Consider the following 20,005-nt stretch of genomic DNA (forward strand, 5'->3'; position numbering starts at 1 on the left):
TCTTTTCTTTTTGTTCTGAGACAGCAAAAGGCTTTAAGCAAGCTGCAGAATTTTCAGTTACATAATTCGATGCTTATAAATCAAATATCTTTCATATACCATCTCCTTACGTTATCAACCCCATGCTTAGCGGGAGAATTCTCCACAGTTGATTAGTAAAGACATATTACACGTAATATTAACATATTAATTGTTATGGTACGTGTACTTGTCCTGTGTTTCTGGATCTCCAATTAATGTCACGGCAAGATATTCAAATGACATCCCTCAGACAATCTCCGAGGGTTAATTGCGATGCATTATATATGACGCTGATATATGAATGAATTAATATATTTATAGTGTTTTGGTTCCATTATCACATATAGCGAACTCATATACAAGCCGGTTCTCGCAGTTTGCAGTGATCCCGTTCTCTGCTCCGTGAGTTATGGATTCGATTCCTGCTACGAGTCTGGATGTAACATATATATCTATTTTATATGTAATGTTTGTATGCTTTTATCTATAACACAAGAATCAGGTTGCTTATCTTAGGAAGAGACCGTGGATATGTTATAGATACTTATTTATTGATACTAATGGTAGCCCAGTGGTCGAAATTGGACCATGATTTTTTTTTTTATATATCACTAGGTCGGCAAACAAGCGTACGGCTCACCTGATGGTAAGAGATTACCGTAGCTTATAGACGTCTGCAACACCAGAAGCGCGTTGCCGACCCAATCCCCAATCCCCCCAGGAGCTGGTCACCTTACTCACCAACAGGAACACAATACTGCTTGAAAACAGTATTATTTTGCTGTGACCTTCTGTAAGGTCGAGGTACTACCCCAGTCGGGCTGCTCCATATTTAAATTATAAGTTTTAAAATTATTAAGGTTCTATTGTCAAAGACTATACTTCTATATTAATAAACAAAAGCGTATATCTATATGTGTGTGTGTGTGTCATGTATAATATATGGTAGTGTGTGTAAGGTTTTTTATTGATTTAATGTGTTTTTATGCCTAATTCAAAAAAAAAATATCAACATTCTTCACTCTTTCTCTGTATAAACTATAAGTGTGCGAAATTTCACACTCCTATGTTCGCGTTATTTTCGTAAAAAGGGGTACAAAGTTTTTGCTTCACGTATTAATATATAGATATTGAGAATAAAGTTAAATAAGTAATGTATTTTCGATATTAAGATTGAAAATAAAATATTCACGTCAAAATAAAATATTTACAAAAAAAAAACATCAAAGTTTTCAGTTTCTCAAACGTTTTCAATATATATATTAATTTATTCCATTACGAAAAGGTCGGAAATTTCCATTGAAGTTAAATGGAGCGTAAACGATAACGCTGTATGTTTATTTTATTTGCCAAATGATAGTTACTTCATATTATAAATAAAATGAAATTATAGTGAATTTGATTATGTTGGGTACTTGTTTCATGTAACTAAGGGGTTTACTTAGTAACACAAACACTCTTAGATTATCTTCACTTCAGCCATGTCCACTGCTGGATATAGGCCTCCACAAGTTCGTGCCAAAAATGGCGTGAACTCATATGTGTTGCCCATAATCACCACGCTGGGCAGGCGGGTTGGTGACCGCAGGGCTGGCTTTGTCGCACCGAAGACGCTCAAGATCATCTTAATATATATTTATTTACTGTATTTATTGATGGCGAAAATAATTAATATTATTAACAATAATAATTTATTCACGCGATATATACGAGGATCAACTGAAATTAAATTATAAATACGAGTTAGGCATATAAACATACATTTTGACGAAGGTATAATAAGGGACGAAAGTTTGTTCAACCTGAATCGATAGGAGATACCAACACACATTTGAAATGTGTTCATTCTGAGATAAGTTAAGTAGGATAATGAATGGACGGTAATGATACACGATGAACACATAAATATCTATAACACATACAGTCATCTGTTCCTACAATGATATGGCTGCATATTTTAATGCCGTGAGATAACGAGCCGTGTGGTGTCGACCGAGTAGAATAGCATCACCCGTGGGGGTCGTAAAAAGCAACCGAGGGATAAACCTGGTTCAAAATCGTCAGGGTCCTGGAGAGGGAAAACTTCATTTGAAACCCTGAATGGGGTCTCCGTCAAGCTTTCGTGGCATAGCTCTAAAATGCGAAAAACTCCTGCACCCGCACTGGCTCCATACGTATCGACTCGTCGTTCCTGTGGGCCTAGCCAGTGAGGTCTACGTTTCCTGAAGAATGTCCTAGGCGACGAAGTGTCTTTCTGACACTGTCTAAATCGTCTGCAATAGACCAATGAAATAGATAACGGGAATCAAACTCATACCGCCAGGAGAATAAGCAGTGTCACTGCAAACTACGCTAACGGGCTAGCCAAATATGTTTAAGGTGGCAAACAACCATAGCTGTTATCACCTCACTCGTCACAGGAACACAACACTACTTAAGATCAGTAATATTTGGCTGCAATGTTCTGCAAGGTACGATTTGCTTCCCCTTTTCAGACTGCTCCAGATTTTGAGCAGGATATTTCTTGCTATGTCCTACTTCATAACCGTTTCACACTCAACGGCTCCCAGTAGGATTTTCTACTAAATATTGGGCTCAAACTCATGACCACAAGCACAACGGCCGGTGCTGTGACCGCGGCGCCCACGTGTCGTCTCATCTTCGTCAATGAAAACTGCTTACCTTTCCATCCAGCTCGGCAGGGTTTGTTGACCTTGATGGTGACCATGACGGGCGCTGACTGCATCATGCCACAGTCGTAAGCAACCACAGACAAAATGTGGTTGTGGGACTTTTCGTATTCCAGCTGTTCCGTGTTGCGGATCACACCTGCGACATTAATTATTATGATATATGCCTGTTTAAATTAAAGATTATTTGATTTATGTGACAGCTGGTGTTACTTATGTTTGAGATTAAATAGCCTAGTGTCTGGCACGTAATTTCAATTTCGTACTGTCGCCACTGAAGCCGGGTTCAATGCTATCCTGTATTTATATATGTATATCCTGTAAATATTTATAGGAGGACTACTGGATACATCTATAGGTGTCTATGGTTGCTGTAAGGTATCCGAAACATCGGGCATTTAAAAAACCCAATAGATCGCGAGAAAATCCAAAAAAGTTGTTACATTATAATGAGTGAAATTCGCGTAAACATTAGAAAACCATATATTTATATATGTTATCTTGAATTGCTAGGGACTATGTTTTTTTTGGTTAAAGTAAGTAAACGGAGCACCTTTGCCAACCGATTTTCAAACTTCGTAAATGCACTGAATTAAAATAGAAAGAAAGTCTAAACAATATAATTGAGAAGGAAGGAAAGAGGAAATAGGCCACCCCGAAAGAGAAATAGTGGCTTCCAGCTGTCGGACTCTTTTTTAGAAAAGAAACAATTAGAGCAGCTTCTTCAGAATACCTTTTTTGGGAGTTTGGTTTAGGCTAATTCACTAAAGATAAATACAGCAGCAATACTGGCTTCTTCTCAACAGCTTTGTATTAGAGTTTAGTACTAATCTTTATCAATGTGCCAAAGACATAATAGCCCCAAAATAACTTAAATTTATCCAAAGATCTTACCTTCATTATCGATCGTGAAGGGCTGGTTCCTATCACCGTCGTTCAGTATCTCGTACTTGCAAACATCCCCGTACCGCGGCGTGCAGTCGCGGTCGGTTGCCTCCACTCGCACGATTTCGTCGTACAACTTGCCCTCGTCCACAGAACGGACGTACGCCGTCTGGCTGAAGACTGGCGCGAATTCGTTAACATCCGTCACTGTTATGTGGACTGGTACGCTGGAAGAAATTATAATTTATTTCAATAATTTTATTGACGATTGAAAACTTCTCAACAGATCTCGATTAAATTTAAATAGAACACAGGACAAGCGCTAAATTTGAGAAAAGAAAGAATTATCAAAATTAGTACACCCAGTAAAAAGTACTGAGGTAACAAACATAACAAAAATACAGTCGAATTGGGAATTCTTACTTTTTAAGTCAGTTTAAAAAGAATAAAATCCTTGTAAATTGATAAATATATGCCATCGCATTAACCAATCTGTCTTGATGAAAACAGAAGATGAAGTAAGAATAGAAGATGAAGTTAAAAGTACATTTGAATTGATTATTGAATTTTTTAAAGTCTCTTACGCTATTGTAGGTCTGCAGATTGGCGGATAATTTTCCTATTAAGAGAAACGATGGGTTCCAAGTATTAGTGATAACAATCTACGCCTATGACTTTACACCTATTCACTATTTCAGGTACGTTAAGAATACTCTATAGGGGAAACTTCCCGACCAGAAACCAGAAGGTCTACAAAGGCAAATATCTGATCTGAGTGAGAACGGAACCCGCGTTGTAGGATATCTCATCACCACTACAGCAGAACAATCGTTGGCACGATGGTTTATTTTAAACTAGAAGTGAAATATTTATGAATGTCTATGCCCCAGAGCATTTCACCGAGGCAGCACTTTTAATATTTTTTATTTGTTCGACTTTTGTTTATAGAAATTATTCCAACAATCGACGCTTTACAAAACAGGAATAGAGCTTTACTGAAATAAAACCTACAATATTTGAAATTTCTTAAGAACTTGGATATATATTTAGATACTATAAATATTTATATATGACAAAAGAAAAATGTTATTTAGAATCTAGGTCGGTGTTCCTTGATTTCATGTGGCAGAAAGTCGAGATACTATCACCAATGGCAATGTAGAGGCAATTTAATGTGGTCGACATAAAATTCCATACACGAATTTTCCTCATCTACGTTTCTGACCAACTACAAAAAATAGGTACGATTCTATATACCGTTTCATTTTAATTTAAATCAGAAAATATTCGCTCTAAAAGCGTTACAGTCATAAAATTAAAAACTATGCTGATGAGTATTAAATTTAGGTTCCAGGCATCCTATGTTTGTCACGTCATCCTAACCTAACATAACGTTAGAACATGTGTATCTTATTAAACAATGACACAGCGGTTTAGCGAACAATGATGGATTACTGGAAGTGTTGTTTTAACTACTCTGTTCTAATGAGAAAAGGGACAACTCAATAACCATTACGCATTTACAATGATAAAGTACAATTTTCTTTGTCCATTATCTTGAATGGTAAGATGTTGGCAAGTCCAATAATTTCTTGTCAGAATTTGCAGATTGTCGGAACATAGCAAAATAGGACAGTGAAGATGGTTGTACAATTTAATTTCGACTAGCACTGCATCATACAGTACGAACAGTGCTTAATTGAAGGAAAATTTGTCAATCATCAAGACATCCTTTTCCGAGAGGTTTCTCTCGGCCTACACTAGGGACATTACTTTGTTTATTGTAATCTATTTATTTATTTCATACATACAAGTTTACAGAGCTTTGCTCCAGACACAAGTCAATCAAAATTTAAAAAAAAAAACCCGCGAAAACACAGGTATGACAAATGAAGAAATTAATGATAAATGTAGAATTAGAAATAAACAATCTTATCAAAATACAATAATTAAAATTTACAATGTCAATAAAAATATACCGTTATAGTTGATAATATTAAAAGTCAGTTGATAATATTAAATCTATATATATATGAATGTTTCTTTGTATGTCCTTTATAGAATCGTAAACTGTGCATTTGATTATGTCATGATTTTCAGCAAAGTGTTGTGCATGAGCTCACAAAGGTTTCTGAGTTGGTACGACCTTAAAAAAAGCGTAGCAACGCGCGCAGAGTACAGCTAGTACTTAATAAAGCCGTGCATATAATAGGACCATAATGTCTACCAAGGCATCAGGATTTAAGTGTTTAATAATTATTGTGATTAAGCTAAGGTTGCTGGATAACACTTGGTACATTACCTAAGTTTATAATGTACCTAATGTTTATTTTTTTTAATTGATTGATGTTTTTCAAACCTTTATTAGGTTTTTCCTTTTTATGGATGTATATTCTTTTGAGGTTCAAGTTTGTGTCTTATAAAAGGCCAGCAATGCACCCAAAGCTCCTCTAATATTGCAAATATTCGAGCAGCAGTGACTAGTTAACATCAATCAGGTGGTGCTAACTCCCCATTAGAATAGAACAATGATTAACTCGTTAGTCTAATTGTCCGGTGACTCACGTGTTCGAGTAGGAACCGTCGCAGCCGACCGCGGCGATGTCGAACTTGTAGTTGCGTCGCTTCTCGCAGTTGAGCGGGTAGCGCACGCGTAGCCGGGCCTCGTTCTCGTCTATCACCATTATCTATAACAAAAGAGATTTCTAATGTCACTAATCACTAATATTATACGTGCAAATTGGACGTTTGTTACTCAATCACGTGCGAATTAATCTGGATGAAACTTGGCAGGCAGAAATTCGGAAACCGAAAGTAACCTAGATTACTGTATAGCTTAAAATATTTGATTCATATTATGCCAAACTTGATTCAAATTCGTTCAATAGTTTCGGAGATTGACACAAACAAAAAATAACAAAGACAATATTAGCTTGAAAATCAATAACAGAACACCTTACATTTTTTTATTTTATTTAATATACATTCAATGTAGAGAACTGGACCAGTTATACCTATATTATAAGTAAAAGAATAACAAGTACCTTAGATAACAAAAGTGCCAACACCTACATATTATATTTGAAAAACTGGGGCGCATTTAAATCTAGAGTGAAGTCCGTAAGAAAATACAATAGCATAAGAGCTACAGAAGCAACAATTACTATTAGTGGCTGCAAGTTTGACGGTTAATAGCGCCCTCTTCCGGTATTGCGCGAAAACAGGGCCGAATTAGAACCAAACTATTTATGGAGAAAATGGATGTAGTTAACTATTGCAATCTTTTTTGTTGTTTTTATATTGTTTCCGACCTTGACGATTTCTACATATTTTTAGTCTTTTAAAGATAATATTTGTTAGAAGAATCAAAAATTTATAACAAGAACAATAACTAGAAATTGCAAGTATGAACAAAATAAAATACAGTTAGTTAATGTAACACTATTTACAACAATGAACAAAAATAAATAATCTGCCTAAATAAAATCACTTTGCCCCGTAGATAATCCGTCCCTGTTCAAATATACAATAAAACAAAGAAACGCGAACAAAACGAAGCAATAAATGGTCTGCGCTGAAACTTACTCCGTTCAGCTTTAAATAGACACTTTCAAAGTAACGTTGAAGGATTCACTGCACCGAGCGTCTTTATGAACAACTTCAAATCACTCATGGATTCAGTCTTCAATTTTTGTCTTAAGTTTACTTGCATATTTGCTTTGAGAACAGGTATCAAACTGAACTTAATAAGCCTAAGAACTTTCCTCTCCTCTTCATATAGGAGATGTTGGATTATTTTCGGCATTAAAATATTTTGGCCTCATCTTCAAACAACAAGGGAAACTGAGCAGAATGGAAACTAGATTAGTGATCGGCTCTTTCGATTTAAGGCTGTCTTCAAACATTCTACAAGGTGTTATAAAACATTAAAATAATCCCTATTGCTTGAGCCATTTTCAAAGCATTAATTTCATTTTTATTTATGTAAAGGATATAATATTATAGATAAAAATAAGTGCATCTTAAGAATAGGATGAAGCCTTAATTACATTATTATAGAAAGTTGTATACAATTTTCGGACATTGTATTCGAAAAATTTATACAGCTACATTTGTATTTAATATAATTGTGTTTGCTCGCTAACGGAAAACAACAAACTTCAATTACATCGACAAGTAATACAACGTAAGTAGACGAAAAAATAGTCAAGTAAATACGCGAAGTGAATACGCGCTATCATAGATTACTAAATAAGTCGTGATCAGATCTCAAATAAATTTAAATGGGACCACATGACACGCACCATCTTTCGATTAAAACAAAAATCATCAAAATCGTTTCACCCAATCAAAAGTACTGAGATAACATATCTAAAAAAATACAATCGAAATGAGAACCTCCTTCGTTTTTGGAAGTCGGTTAAATATAAATTGTAATAACAAAAATTAACGAGTGTTCATTTTATAAACGAAAAAAAAATGTACTAAAAAATAATTATACCAAAGAAAAATTGTAATTAATAACAAACTATTCTAATTATTTATTTTCAATGTAAGTCTCGAGCAGAACTGAAAACGTCAGTCTATGTAATTGAGATGGCAGTCGTAAAAGGTGAGTTTATCAAGAGTATGGCTTTCCCGAAGTCTCTAATGAAGGCCAAGTACACTTTAACGAGGACTGGATTTTAACAACGCTTCGTAAATTTCGCCCTAACAAGACGATATCGTGTTACCCGTTAAAACTATGTTAAACGATGGACGAAAGTTACTTCAAATAAGTAGAGTTTTAATGATCATTTCAAATGCAGACCTCAGGTTTCAGGACTGCTGATTTGAACTTCTATTATGAGACACACTTGAATAAGGAGAATTATGTTACACATAAATTGCAATTTTATATATTGGTTTTATGCAGCTTAATAAAAAATCCTTTTTAACCGACTTCAAAAAAGGAGGAGGTTACTCAATTCAACCGTATAGACATATATATTTTTAATGCATGTTCGGGGATAACTCCGTCGTTTATGAACCGATATTGATATCTCTTTTTTTGTTGGAAAGTAGATATCTTAAGTATGGTGCCGTGATAAGGAAACCAGGATCGCATGATGGGATCCCAGAGGAATTGAGGGAAACTCTCGAAAATCCGCATAACTTTTTACTGGGTGTACCGATTTTGATGATTTTTGATTTAATCGAAAGTAGTTTATTACGTATCGTTTTATTTTATCGAAGTAGTCACCAACTTTTGGAGTAACCTTTGATAATGCGTATTTACTTGACTATTTTTTCGTCTACCAACGTTGTTGTTGTCCTTTTCGATGTAATTGAAGTCGGTTTTTTTCGTTTGGCAGCAAACACAATTATTATTTCATTACTTCATCATCATTTTTTTTTATTATAGACGGGAGTTTTGTTGAATTTTTATGGTGTGAAAAGCTCTTTTCACGTCTACAATCTATCTCACTTGGGAGTAGATATTTTGAGTTATCACAAATATTCGTTTCTGATCTGGATTTAAGCCTTGTAGATCTCTTCACCGTGTCTCGGAGAAGACATAAGCCGTCGGTTCTAGTTGTCATCGTACTAGCTGACCTAATTAAGCTCGGTTTACTCATCATATGAAAAGTCATCTGCAAATCTGCAGCAATATACCAGAGCACATACACCTTCAGGCTCTATCTTCTTCTATACAGAGATGAGGCTTTTGCCCTTTTGCTATTTAGTTCTTGTGTTCGACACTATCGAGCTACAGGTTTGCTTGTTCTTGGAACCACAGACTGTTATCTGGATTACTATGAAATATATCAGAATAAGAATATTCTGTTTAGTAATTAAAAAAAAAAACAGTATAGTGTTCATATGTATGCTACATAACATTTTTGCACCCCATCCCACACTTCTTATTTAGTCCTCTGCCCAAAGGTTGCCTGGAAGAGATCGCTGTATTAGCGATAAGGCCGCCTGTTGCAGCTGATGCAAATTTTATTTTTATATTTCATTTGTTATGCTATTAAAACCTTGTATTAGTGTGCGGAAGTGTAAATAAATAAATAAATAAAAAACAGTATAGACGCGCAGTGTGAAACAGAACGTGAATAAAACAAAAGTCAAAGAAAATGCACGTGTATTGTATATTAAAATGAAAAGCAACACAACAGCTCACACACTACAAATACATAACAAAAATATTAAGCAACTATGTTATACGAAAACTAGTTGCGTTACAATTCGCAATCCGCAACAATGAGCGTTTAGAACTAACGCCAGATAATTTCTCCTGGGAAATTCGTATCCGCGCTATAATAACTCAACTGTAAAATATCTCCCTTTTATAACTTAGGCTAACATTCACATGTACTGTAACACAGTTATGAACTATATGACCTAGATAATAAGGTTTATATTTGGAAGTTCCGCGTCTGACATGTTCAATTTTATTTATCGCCCTTCGAATTCGTTTCGGAAGTTTGAAAACTTTGAAATGTATCGTTTTAGTCGAGTTTTACATTATTCATTTGACGTGTTTAAAATTTTAAATGTAAGTTTTCGTCGAGAACATTTGTAAAAAAGTATAATTTGTTCGAGAGAAAAAAAAATTGTATTTTAGGATCAGCAGCGCTTTTACAATGCTTCTGATGTTGCAGGCGTCTATATATGGCAACCGCTTAACATTAGTTGGGCTATACGCTTGTGGGTCACACTAATTGTACACAAAAGACAAATATAGACACAGGACCATATTCAGTAATGCTTCCTACTTTTCCGCTTGCCTTGTGTGCCGATATTATTTCGATTCAATGACATTTCAGCTGTGACGTTACCCAGTCAGTTCTCAAGGTGCAAAAAGGTTCATAAGACTTAACTTTACAGCTTTATTAATTTAACAGAAACGTTCAGATAAAAAAAAAAATATTAATCACCTAAGGGATCGGATTTCATTTACCAGTGACAGATGTCTGACATAATTCTTTCATAAATCTAAGTTTATGGTGTAATGTTATCTAGTAAATTTTAAAATAAAAATATAATGGATTGTCTGGAAGAAATGGCTAATTAGCCATAGGTCCGCCCATTGTACTTCACTGTCTGTAACTGTCTTTATGCTTTGTTTGTAATATATTTGTGGTGTACAGTAAAAAATAAATAAATAATAATAAAAAATATTATTATTGAAACCGCTGCCGCGCCGCGCTGTTAGACGTGGCTTCGTGTTTCTAATAATTCTTTATAACTTTATTAATAACTTAATAATAAATTTATTGAAAACTACATTTTTAATTAAGTAATTTAACTAGAATAACAATTTATTTATTAAATTTATTAAGCGCCTGAAACTAAGAGTTTATAAGCAGTTTTTTTTTATACATTCTTCTTCTTCAGGGTTAATGTCTTTCAATAGTGCCAAATGAGCACAGATGATTCCGCCAATGTCACGTAGAATGGAAAATACACGAAGGAGATTGATCGGTGCGGTCGAGGTTACAATTTTTTTTATATACAACTAGGTCGGCAAACAAGCGTACGGTTCACCTGATGGTAAGCGATTATCGTAGCTTATAGACACCTGCAACACCAGAAGCATTGCAAGCGCGTTGCTGATCCTACCCCCATCATACATCATCATACTCACCATCAGGAACACAACATCGCTTGAAAACAGTACTATTTAGCTGTGATCCTCTGTAAGGTCGAGGTACTACACCAGTCGGGCTGCTCCATATTTTGAGCAGGCAATTTCCTACTGTTTCTACCTCAGTTAAGATATACTATACGTGATATATACCTCAGATAAGAGTTAAGGCCAAAAAATTATAACTAAGGAAAAATTAAAGAGAAAGAATTTACCAATACATAAGGGTTACAGGCTTTCTAGCATATAGATCAATAACAATTAAATCACTTATAACACATAACCATTTTTATAAAAGCGAAAGTTTAAGAACTGTTTCTATTTGACTGATATGTTTGCATATCTCAAAATTAGTACCTTGTATAATGTATATGATCAGCGGTTTAATATTATGTCTCGTGCTTGTATCCACACGGTCTATAAGCAGCACAATATATCAATGTCAATCATTCTTAATATCTATCTGATTACATATAACACATTTGAGAAAACATTCACTCAGTCATGCGCCATATTTGATATTTCGATAAACATCGCCAAATTGAAATAATTTCGGAGTACTTGGGTTTAAAGGGTTTGTAGTACCTACTTTACTTTTAAAGTCGAAACTTTTCTGAGGATTTAACGGTATCGTTTCGTTTCGCGAATAATCAAATTAGCTCGGCTACGAGATCAAAGTTTTATTATCTATTAAAGCTTAACTTTGAGATAAAATATAACTGATACCTGTTGGAAGATATTTCAGCATCAAAGTTATCTAATTTCTTATGAAATTACGTTTTGTTTTTTAATTAATTATATTTTTAATGATTTGATAACGGTAACGGACAGGAGTCATGGTAATTGGTTGCTGAGATACCGGTCGCTGGTTTCGATCACAGCCCATGATAAATATTTTTTAGGCAATTTCGATTTCGTAAGTACATTATATAAAGTTATACCGTAAGTTATAGAGTAACCAATGGAAAATATTTTTATTTTTAATGCAGCATGTTACATCCCACTACCGGTCAGAGTCTTTCTCGATGTAGGAAAAGGATTGGAGCTCAATTTATTTATTTATACATACATACATACATACATACAGACTAGATGACCTGGTGAACTTCGTACCGCCTCATTTTTTTTCTTGAATATAATAATTATATATATCGAAATAAAATATAGCCTACCTTTCAAGTTGGATCAAACTGCACACGGTGTGCAAATTTGATTAAAATTGTTTGTAGTATAGGAGTTCATGGCGGACCAACAACGACGCGTAATTTATAATATACATTTAATATATATTAAGACGTATGTAGATTAAATTGTAACATAGACCCAGCTGTTACATACATGTATGTAAGTCCTCCTCGACAGGGAGTTGGCAGCGTGCGCAGTGGATCGCTTGTTCGAACAGCTAGTGCCAAGTTTGAACATTACGCGCTATTATGAACCCATTAACAGTGCTAATATGTTCGTGTCATTGTAATTATGATTATTATCGTATTTTGTATACATTATATGTATTAATTTATACTATTATTATAAAGCTGAAGATTTTGTTTGTTTGTTTGAACGCGCCAATCTCAGGAACTATTAGTCCAATATCAAAAGTTTTTTCAGCGTTAGATAGCCTATTTATTGAGGAAAGCTATAGGCCATTTTTTTTCAATTAACGCGTGTGAAACCGCGCGGCACAGCTAGTATATAATACACTAGATCCTAGGTACGGCTTTGAGTATGTGAAATTTGAAATGAATCATCTTTCTTTGAATGAAGAAATATATTGATTAAATAGGCACAACATTTCCGCATTTTACGAGCCAAATCCATAATCTTGCTTTTGATTTGCCATCTGCTAGTCACTGTGCTTTTTGGAGATGTACTTGATGTAAGTTTTGTAGCATTAGTTTAATCACTGTTTTAGATAACCGATTTTATGTTTGTCTACTGAATTGTATTTACCTATATGCATGCGGTCTTTGCCTACATGAGTTGTGGACTTAGATTAAGTATAATATATGTTGTATGTTCCGTTTTGTAAGGAATGTTTTAGTGTAATAACTGCTGGTAAAGCAATAAATAAATAGCAGAACTTCTATTTATATAACAACGGTAATAAATATTGTTTTATGTAACAGTGAAATATACTAATACATATTTTGTAACGAGACCATTAAAGGGGCCTTTGAAGCTTATTTACATTAAAAAACTTTTGAATTGATTTAATGTGATATGTGTATGCCGTGTATCTTTGACTCTGTCGCCCTTTAAACTTTATTTAGGTCTTTACCTCGGTCGTCAGTATTGTCGCTATGTAGCTCTACGACCATATACCATACCATTACATAACCCATACCGTTGTATATTGTTTTTCTTTTGTAATTTTTCGGTTCTAAATTGTATCTTTTTTGTCATTACATGTAATAAATTAAAAAAAAAAAACGAGTGTGCTTTTGACCACACGACTGAAGTAAGACTTACGAACGTAACTCCTCGCTTTCTATCTTAACTAATTCATATCTCCCTCTCAACTTCTATTCGCCTCGCCCGATCACACTTTTAGTAACGCTCGCGTCACGCATTCACCAGCTTATAACGCAAGTCAAGCATGCGCAAAGAAGCTTTCCTTCAAACATAATAAATCTAGTGAAAGTAAGAAAAAAAAACTGACTGAATGATCGAAGTTTAATAATAAATTTAAACGGGTTTAAGTGATAAACGACATATACGATACTTCTTACAGTGGAAAATAGTTCCCCAAGCACACCGAGAGCCAGCGAGCAAATAATTGAATCAGCGAACCGACCAACAAATAAATCAACGAGATATTGACTTTCTTGCCGCTTATTCTCGGTAGGATACGCATTACGAAGCGTTGCTCGCTTCGGCTTAAATAAGTCTCGCAAAATGAGTCAATACATCATTGTTAACCTAACGGAATGAGCATTGAGAGGTTCTTAAATAGCGTATACGGTAATGTAATAGAATTGTAAATACTATTTTAACTGAGGTAGGGCACAGCAGGAATTTCCTGCTCAAAATATGGAGCAGCCCGACTGGGGTAGTACCTCGACCTTACAGAAGATCACAGCTAAATAATACTGTTTTCAAGCAGTATTGTGTTCCTGTTGGTGAGTAAGGTGACCAGAGCTCCTGGGGGGATTGGGTTGGCAACGCGCTTGCGATGCTTCTGGTGTTGCAGACGTCTATAAACTACGGTAATCGCTTACCATCAGGTGAGCCGTACGCTTGTTTGCCGACCTAGTGACATAAAAAAAAATACATAATAGATAAGCATCTGGCATTAAATGACCTAAGAACGTTTAATATTTAGCCTCTAACCTCCCAAAGGTTTCATTCTCCGTGGAGAAGAAGGATTGGAGCTTAATCCACCACACTGCTTCAGTGCAGATTGGCAGATATGTTCCCTAATATGAGTAACGAACTCTATCAGGTATTTATGATAATTAACGGGACTGACAGCTTAACGTGATCTCCGAAGCACTGTAGAGAGGGGAAAAGTCCAATGACAGGTATCCAAATGTAATGAAATGGGGTATAAATATAATAGCTGGTAAAAATCGCACCCAGTATTTAAATAACGAAAATAAACCCATTATTAGTACTGCATATTAAAAACAAAATCCTGTGTGGCTACGGTAGCAAAGAATATAGCCACCCCCTTTCTTCCCGTGGGTGTCGTAAGAGGCGACTAAGGGATAACACAATTCCACTACCACTTTGGAACTTATAAAGCCGACCGATGGCGGGCTAACCATCCAACTGCTGGCTTTGAAATACACAAGCCGAAGACGGGCAGCAGCGTCTTCGGTGTGACAAAGCCAGCCCTTCGGTCACCAACCCGCCTGCCCAGCGTAGTGACTATGGGCAAAACACATGAGTTCGCGCTATTTTCGCCGTGAACTTGTGGAGGCCTGTGTCCAGCAGTGGACTGTGATAGGCTGAAATGATGATGATGATGATGATGATTTTTAAATAAAATATTAACAAAGAAAAGATAAAGTTTTGAACAATACACAGCATTCTCAGTAGGTATCCGCTGCGTCATCAATGAATGTGCAACTCATGAGGGTTGAAATTTGATTAAAGATACACATACGTCTAGAACATACAATGTAAAAGCTCTACCGTTTCTCTGACAAAATTTCCTTGAAATAATGACGAGTCATGTTTCTCATTACTCTAAAACACAACTAGCTGTCAGACCAACGTATATCGGGATCTGTTACTTAAATTGTTAAATTTTGTGTTGTTTTGCCTCTTACATCTTTTAAATATACAATTAAATTGATCCTGTAGACAGATTCGATGTGATTACAGGAGGTGAAGGCTGCGTTAACGATCGATCGCCGCACGTGATAATTCGCTCGCTTCAGCCTGTAATATCCCACAGCTGGGCATAGGCCTCTTTCCATATGTAGGAGAAGAAACAGAGCTTGATCCACAACGCTGCTCCAATATATATGGGTTGACGGATATATTTCCTACCATGAGTAACGATCGCTATCAGGTGAACATGATAACAGTCGAGACCGAACGCTTAACGTGCTCTGCTAGGCACGGTGGGGAGACCCAAAAGGACTAATAACCAGACCGGAAATAAATATTTGTATATTACATATATCCACTCTGAGCGGGAATCGAACCTGCGACCGTCGGTGTTTAGGCGCCGCCGACAGGGCACACGAACCATTACACCAGAGCGGTCGTAACAAAAAGAGAACATGATAAATGTTTGTCAAAATAATACAGACGGTTGCCAATATCTGAGTGTTTGTGTTAATATTGTTTATCTTTCCAGATCCACGACAGGGTTTCCATCTTTTTGTATTTAATTTTATCTTGTCAATATTATTACACTGAGATCATACAAACATTTTTCTGTTGACGACAATCTTAGAACAGTTTTAGATTTGCAAATATCTTTCGTAAAGAGTGGAGCAGCCCGACTGGGGAAGTACTTCAGCCTTACAGACGATCTCAGAATTATACTGCTTTTAAGTGTGTTCCTTTCATAAGGTAGCCATATATTTTCTGGGAGGATATGGTAAGCAACGTACTTGTCATATTTTTGATGGTTGTTGCAGGCGTTGATAGTGCGATAGCTGCTTACCATAACGCAGGTCGTACGCTTGTTTCCCACCCTAGAGTGGCATAAAAATTCGTACCTCAAACGGCGCCTCTCCATGGTGCTTGTTGTTGAGGATGAGGAACGAGCATAGCGGCCCCCGCGCGCGGATCGTCGGCGTCACCTCGACAAGGGTTTCGTTCTCCCGGATCAGTCCATGGTAGCCCTCGTCGGGTTCAGCCAGCTCTAAATATGGAATGTCTGGAACAAGGAAATATTCGTTAATAACTACACAAATATTATTATGGTGGAATTATGACCCTAAAAATTTGATTTTACTAATGAAATTTAATAGATTTTATTGACGGATATTACATTATATTCAGTGGTGATGGATATAAGACCTCAAAGGTCTCGTCAAAGTAAAATATAATTGGACAAACAGTGATTATATTTTATCTCCCAGTAACTTAAGATTAGGTGTTCCATAACATCCCCGATTTTAATATTCGCACTCATTCAGCTAATCACATCTCGCATTACTCATGAGGCTCCTGGTGGATGCATTAATGCACAGATGCAACTGCTAAAATATGGATGAAAGCCGCAGACGCAGCCTGCAATTTGGATAACGGCCAGCCGCCTCGCGACCACTGAGCATGTATGAGAACTGTTTACACGTTGCGAGTAATTGGAATTTTTAACTGGACGCAATTTATGCTCCGACGTATCTTTGAATTGGTATTCCGATAAAATTTCCTGGGCAGAAAATTTTCAACCTCACCTGGATGTTTTAACTTTTTTACTTAGTTTTTTATTGTAAATATTTTTAGGCATTTGTTATTTATAATATTACTACCGCATCTATTTCAATGATGGTAACGTATAAAACATTTGATTTTATTAATCATCTATTGCACTTCAACAGTATTATAATCTAAATTATTCATTAACAATGAGTTACTAGGTATATATTAATATATATATATATATATATATATATATATATATATATATATATATATATATATATATATATATATATATATATATATATATATATATATATATATATATATATTTTAAATACATGAATAAAAACAATTTTAACGAGTAATAATAAACAAGAGCACAATAATTATTTTAAATAATAAGTTATTACAAAGTCGACACGACACGCGGCTTCACCCGTTTGATTTCCAATCCCGTAGGAATGTCGGGATAAAAAGTACTCCTGTGCTTCTCTAGAAACTATAATCGGGATTTATGTGTGAAAGAGTGACGAACATGCATCCATCCTAAAAAACTTCCGCGTTTATATTATTATATCTGGACTCGTTTACACAATGTACACACAAGTAAGTCACAGAATTAAAGTTACTGAAAGTTGAACAATTTACTAATGAAGTCACACTTAAAAACTGTATACATACGGTTTGCTTGCCATGAAAATAAATAAATAAAATGCTGTAAGTACGTTAAGGCGGCCTTATCGCTTGTAGCTATCTCTTTTAGGCAACCTTTACTGATAGTAGTTTAAAACATTTAATTTTTGCTAATATCGTGTCGTGTGTTTGTAGTTAAACTCCTCCGAAACGGCTTGACCGATTCTCATGAAATTTCGTGTGCATATTGGGTAGGTATGAGAATCGAACAACATCTATTTTTCATCCCCCTAAATGTTAACGGTTGTCCACACCAAAAATTTTTTTTTTACTTTTTAGATAATTTTTTTATTTTTTATTTTATTATGATTTGGCGTTGAATAATACATACGACCCTAAATTTTTACTCTTCTACCACCAACCTCTATTTTAAAACAGCGTTTAGCGGCAAGACAACGTTTGCCGAGTCAGCTAGTTGTACTATAAAATACTGTGTAATGTATTCTATCTCGTTCTCTCCTATACATTGTGTTTTTCCTTTATCGTGATGCATTTTCGTTTCAACGAGTTTTAAATCAAAACGATTCTTTAGAAGTTTCACTTCAATAACACTAGTTATACAAAAACGATTTCAACGTTTTAGTTCAAATTATATTTTTAGACGACCCAGTGATATCTATTCAATTAAATATATTTGTGATGACTATTGAAATAGAAATGTTCACACAGCGACTAATTCAAAACAAACGGGAGGTTAGGTCATGCATGCGCGAGTGTCAATCGAACTGATAGAAACATGTTAAAATATTTGCTCTGACCGTTTGTTATTATTATATTTGACCGTTTGTTATATATTATTTGTGTGAAAAGCATTGATATTTATTTATTTTTTTTGTACACAACAAACATATAAAGTTGATAAAAGTCAAATAGTATAATTTCTTCTTCTCAAACAAAAAATTGATTTCAATTTACATCGCTACGCTACGCGTCAGCCTGTAATATCCCACGAGAAGGATCAGAGCTGAATCCACCACTCTATTCCAATGCGGATTGGCGGATACATACTATGAGTAACGATCGTTACCAGGTGAACATAATAACAATCGGGACCGACAGCTTAACGTGCTCTCCGAGGCACGGTGGGGAGACCTACAAGGACTGCACAAACAACCAGATCACGGCAAACATCTGTATGGCCAACTCAAATGTTTGTCATGTGCAGGGATCGAACCCGCAACCGCCAGCGCAAGAGCCACAGACCAGTGCTGTGACCGATGCGCCAACGCTTCGTCACTTTACATTTGCAAGTAATAAAATGAGATCAACGTAGACGAGGTTAATTAAAAACGAATTTTTACAAATACTAGTCATCAGTTGTCGCTTAAACTTAAATGGGATAAAAATAATACTACGGCAACAATTACACCCAATCATCGGAATCAGTACACCCAAAAATAGTTATGAGGTAAACATGTACACATAAAAAAAATACAGTTAAATTGAGAACCTCCTCCTTTTTGAAGTAAGTTTAAAACCTAAGAAGGACCCTCGACACAAGAGAAAATCCGACTGGGGACCGTCGAGTGTAAAGCGTTTCTTTATTTATTTTTTTTGAAGGTCAACAAAATCGCTTTCTTTCGTTTAATTTCGTAAATTAACTAACAAGTTCATGTCATTTCTATTTGAAATTACAAAACTCGTTTCGGAAATAATAATATATCAAAAAGTTATGATTAATTCGAGATTTAAAAATCTGATGTCCCTGAATTCAAAGGTAAATAACTTTCTGGGAACGATGTGTTTGATGTTTGGGGCATCTTGACGGGCGTAACAAAAGTTTTGATCTGTGGAAGTATTTATTTAGTAGGTATACTAGTTGTGTCCCGCGGTTTTACACACGTTAATTTAAGGAAAAATAGCCTATAGCCTTCTACGGAAATGGGCTATCCAACACAATAATAATATTTTCATTTCGAACCAGTAGTTCTTGAGATTGCCGCTTCAGCCTGTAATATCCCACTACTGGGCATAGGCCTCTTTCCCCATGTAAGAGAAGGATCAGAGCTTAATCCTGCTCGCTGCTCCAACGCGGGTTGGCGGATATATTCCCTACTATGAGTAACGATCGCTATCAGGTGTACATGATAACAACCGGGACCGACGGCTTAACGTGTTCGTGCACGTTCTTGAGATTAGCAAAAAAAAATAAAAAATCTTCCACCTTTATAATATTACTATAGATTATGTACTAAAACCACAGACATTGTACTGCTTTGCAAAAATGCAAGCTATCATACGCCTGCACTGTAAT

The 20,005-nt window shown here is 35.5% G+C and overlaps 1 protein-coding gene across 1 annotated transcript in view; it reads right to left on the reverse strand.

Annotated features, from left to right (window-relative positions):
* LOC123666382 (calsyntenin-1) overlaps positions 1–17,603 on the reverse strand; it is a 50,242-nt gene extending 32,639 nt beyond the window's left edge. The window contains exons 1-5 of the mRNA XM_045600477.1: positions 17,594–17,603; positions 16,407–16,594; positions 6,162–6,283; positions 3,606–3,823; positions 2,704–2,850 (exon numbers count right to left, since the gene is read on the reverse strand). Coding sequence (XP_045456433.1) covers positions 2,704–2,850; positions 3,606–3,823; positions 6,162–6,283; positions 16,407–16,594; positions 17,594–17,603 — 685 coding nt within the window. The remainder of the gene's footprint in view (positions 1–2,703; positions 2,851–3,605; positions 3,824–6,161; positions 6,284–16,406; positions 16,595–17,593) is intronic.
* Positions 17,604–20,005: the final 2,402 nt, after the last annotated feature.

This window comes from Melitaea cinxia, chromosome 26, assembly GCF_905220565.1.
Source record: "Melitaea cinxia chromosome 26, ilMelCinx1.1, whole genome shotgun sequence".
Taxonomy (NCBI): domain Eukaryota; kingdom Metazoa; phylum Arthropoda; class Insecta; order Lepidoptera; family Nymphalidae; genus Melitaea; species Melitaea cinxia.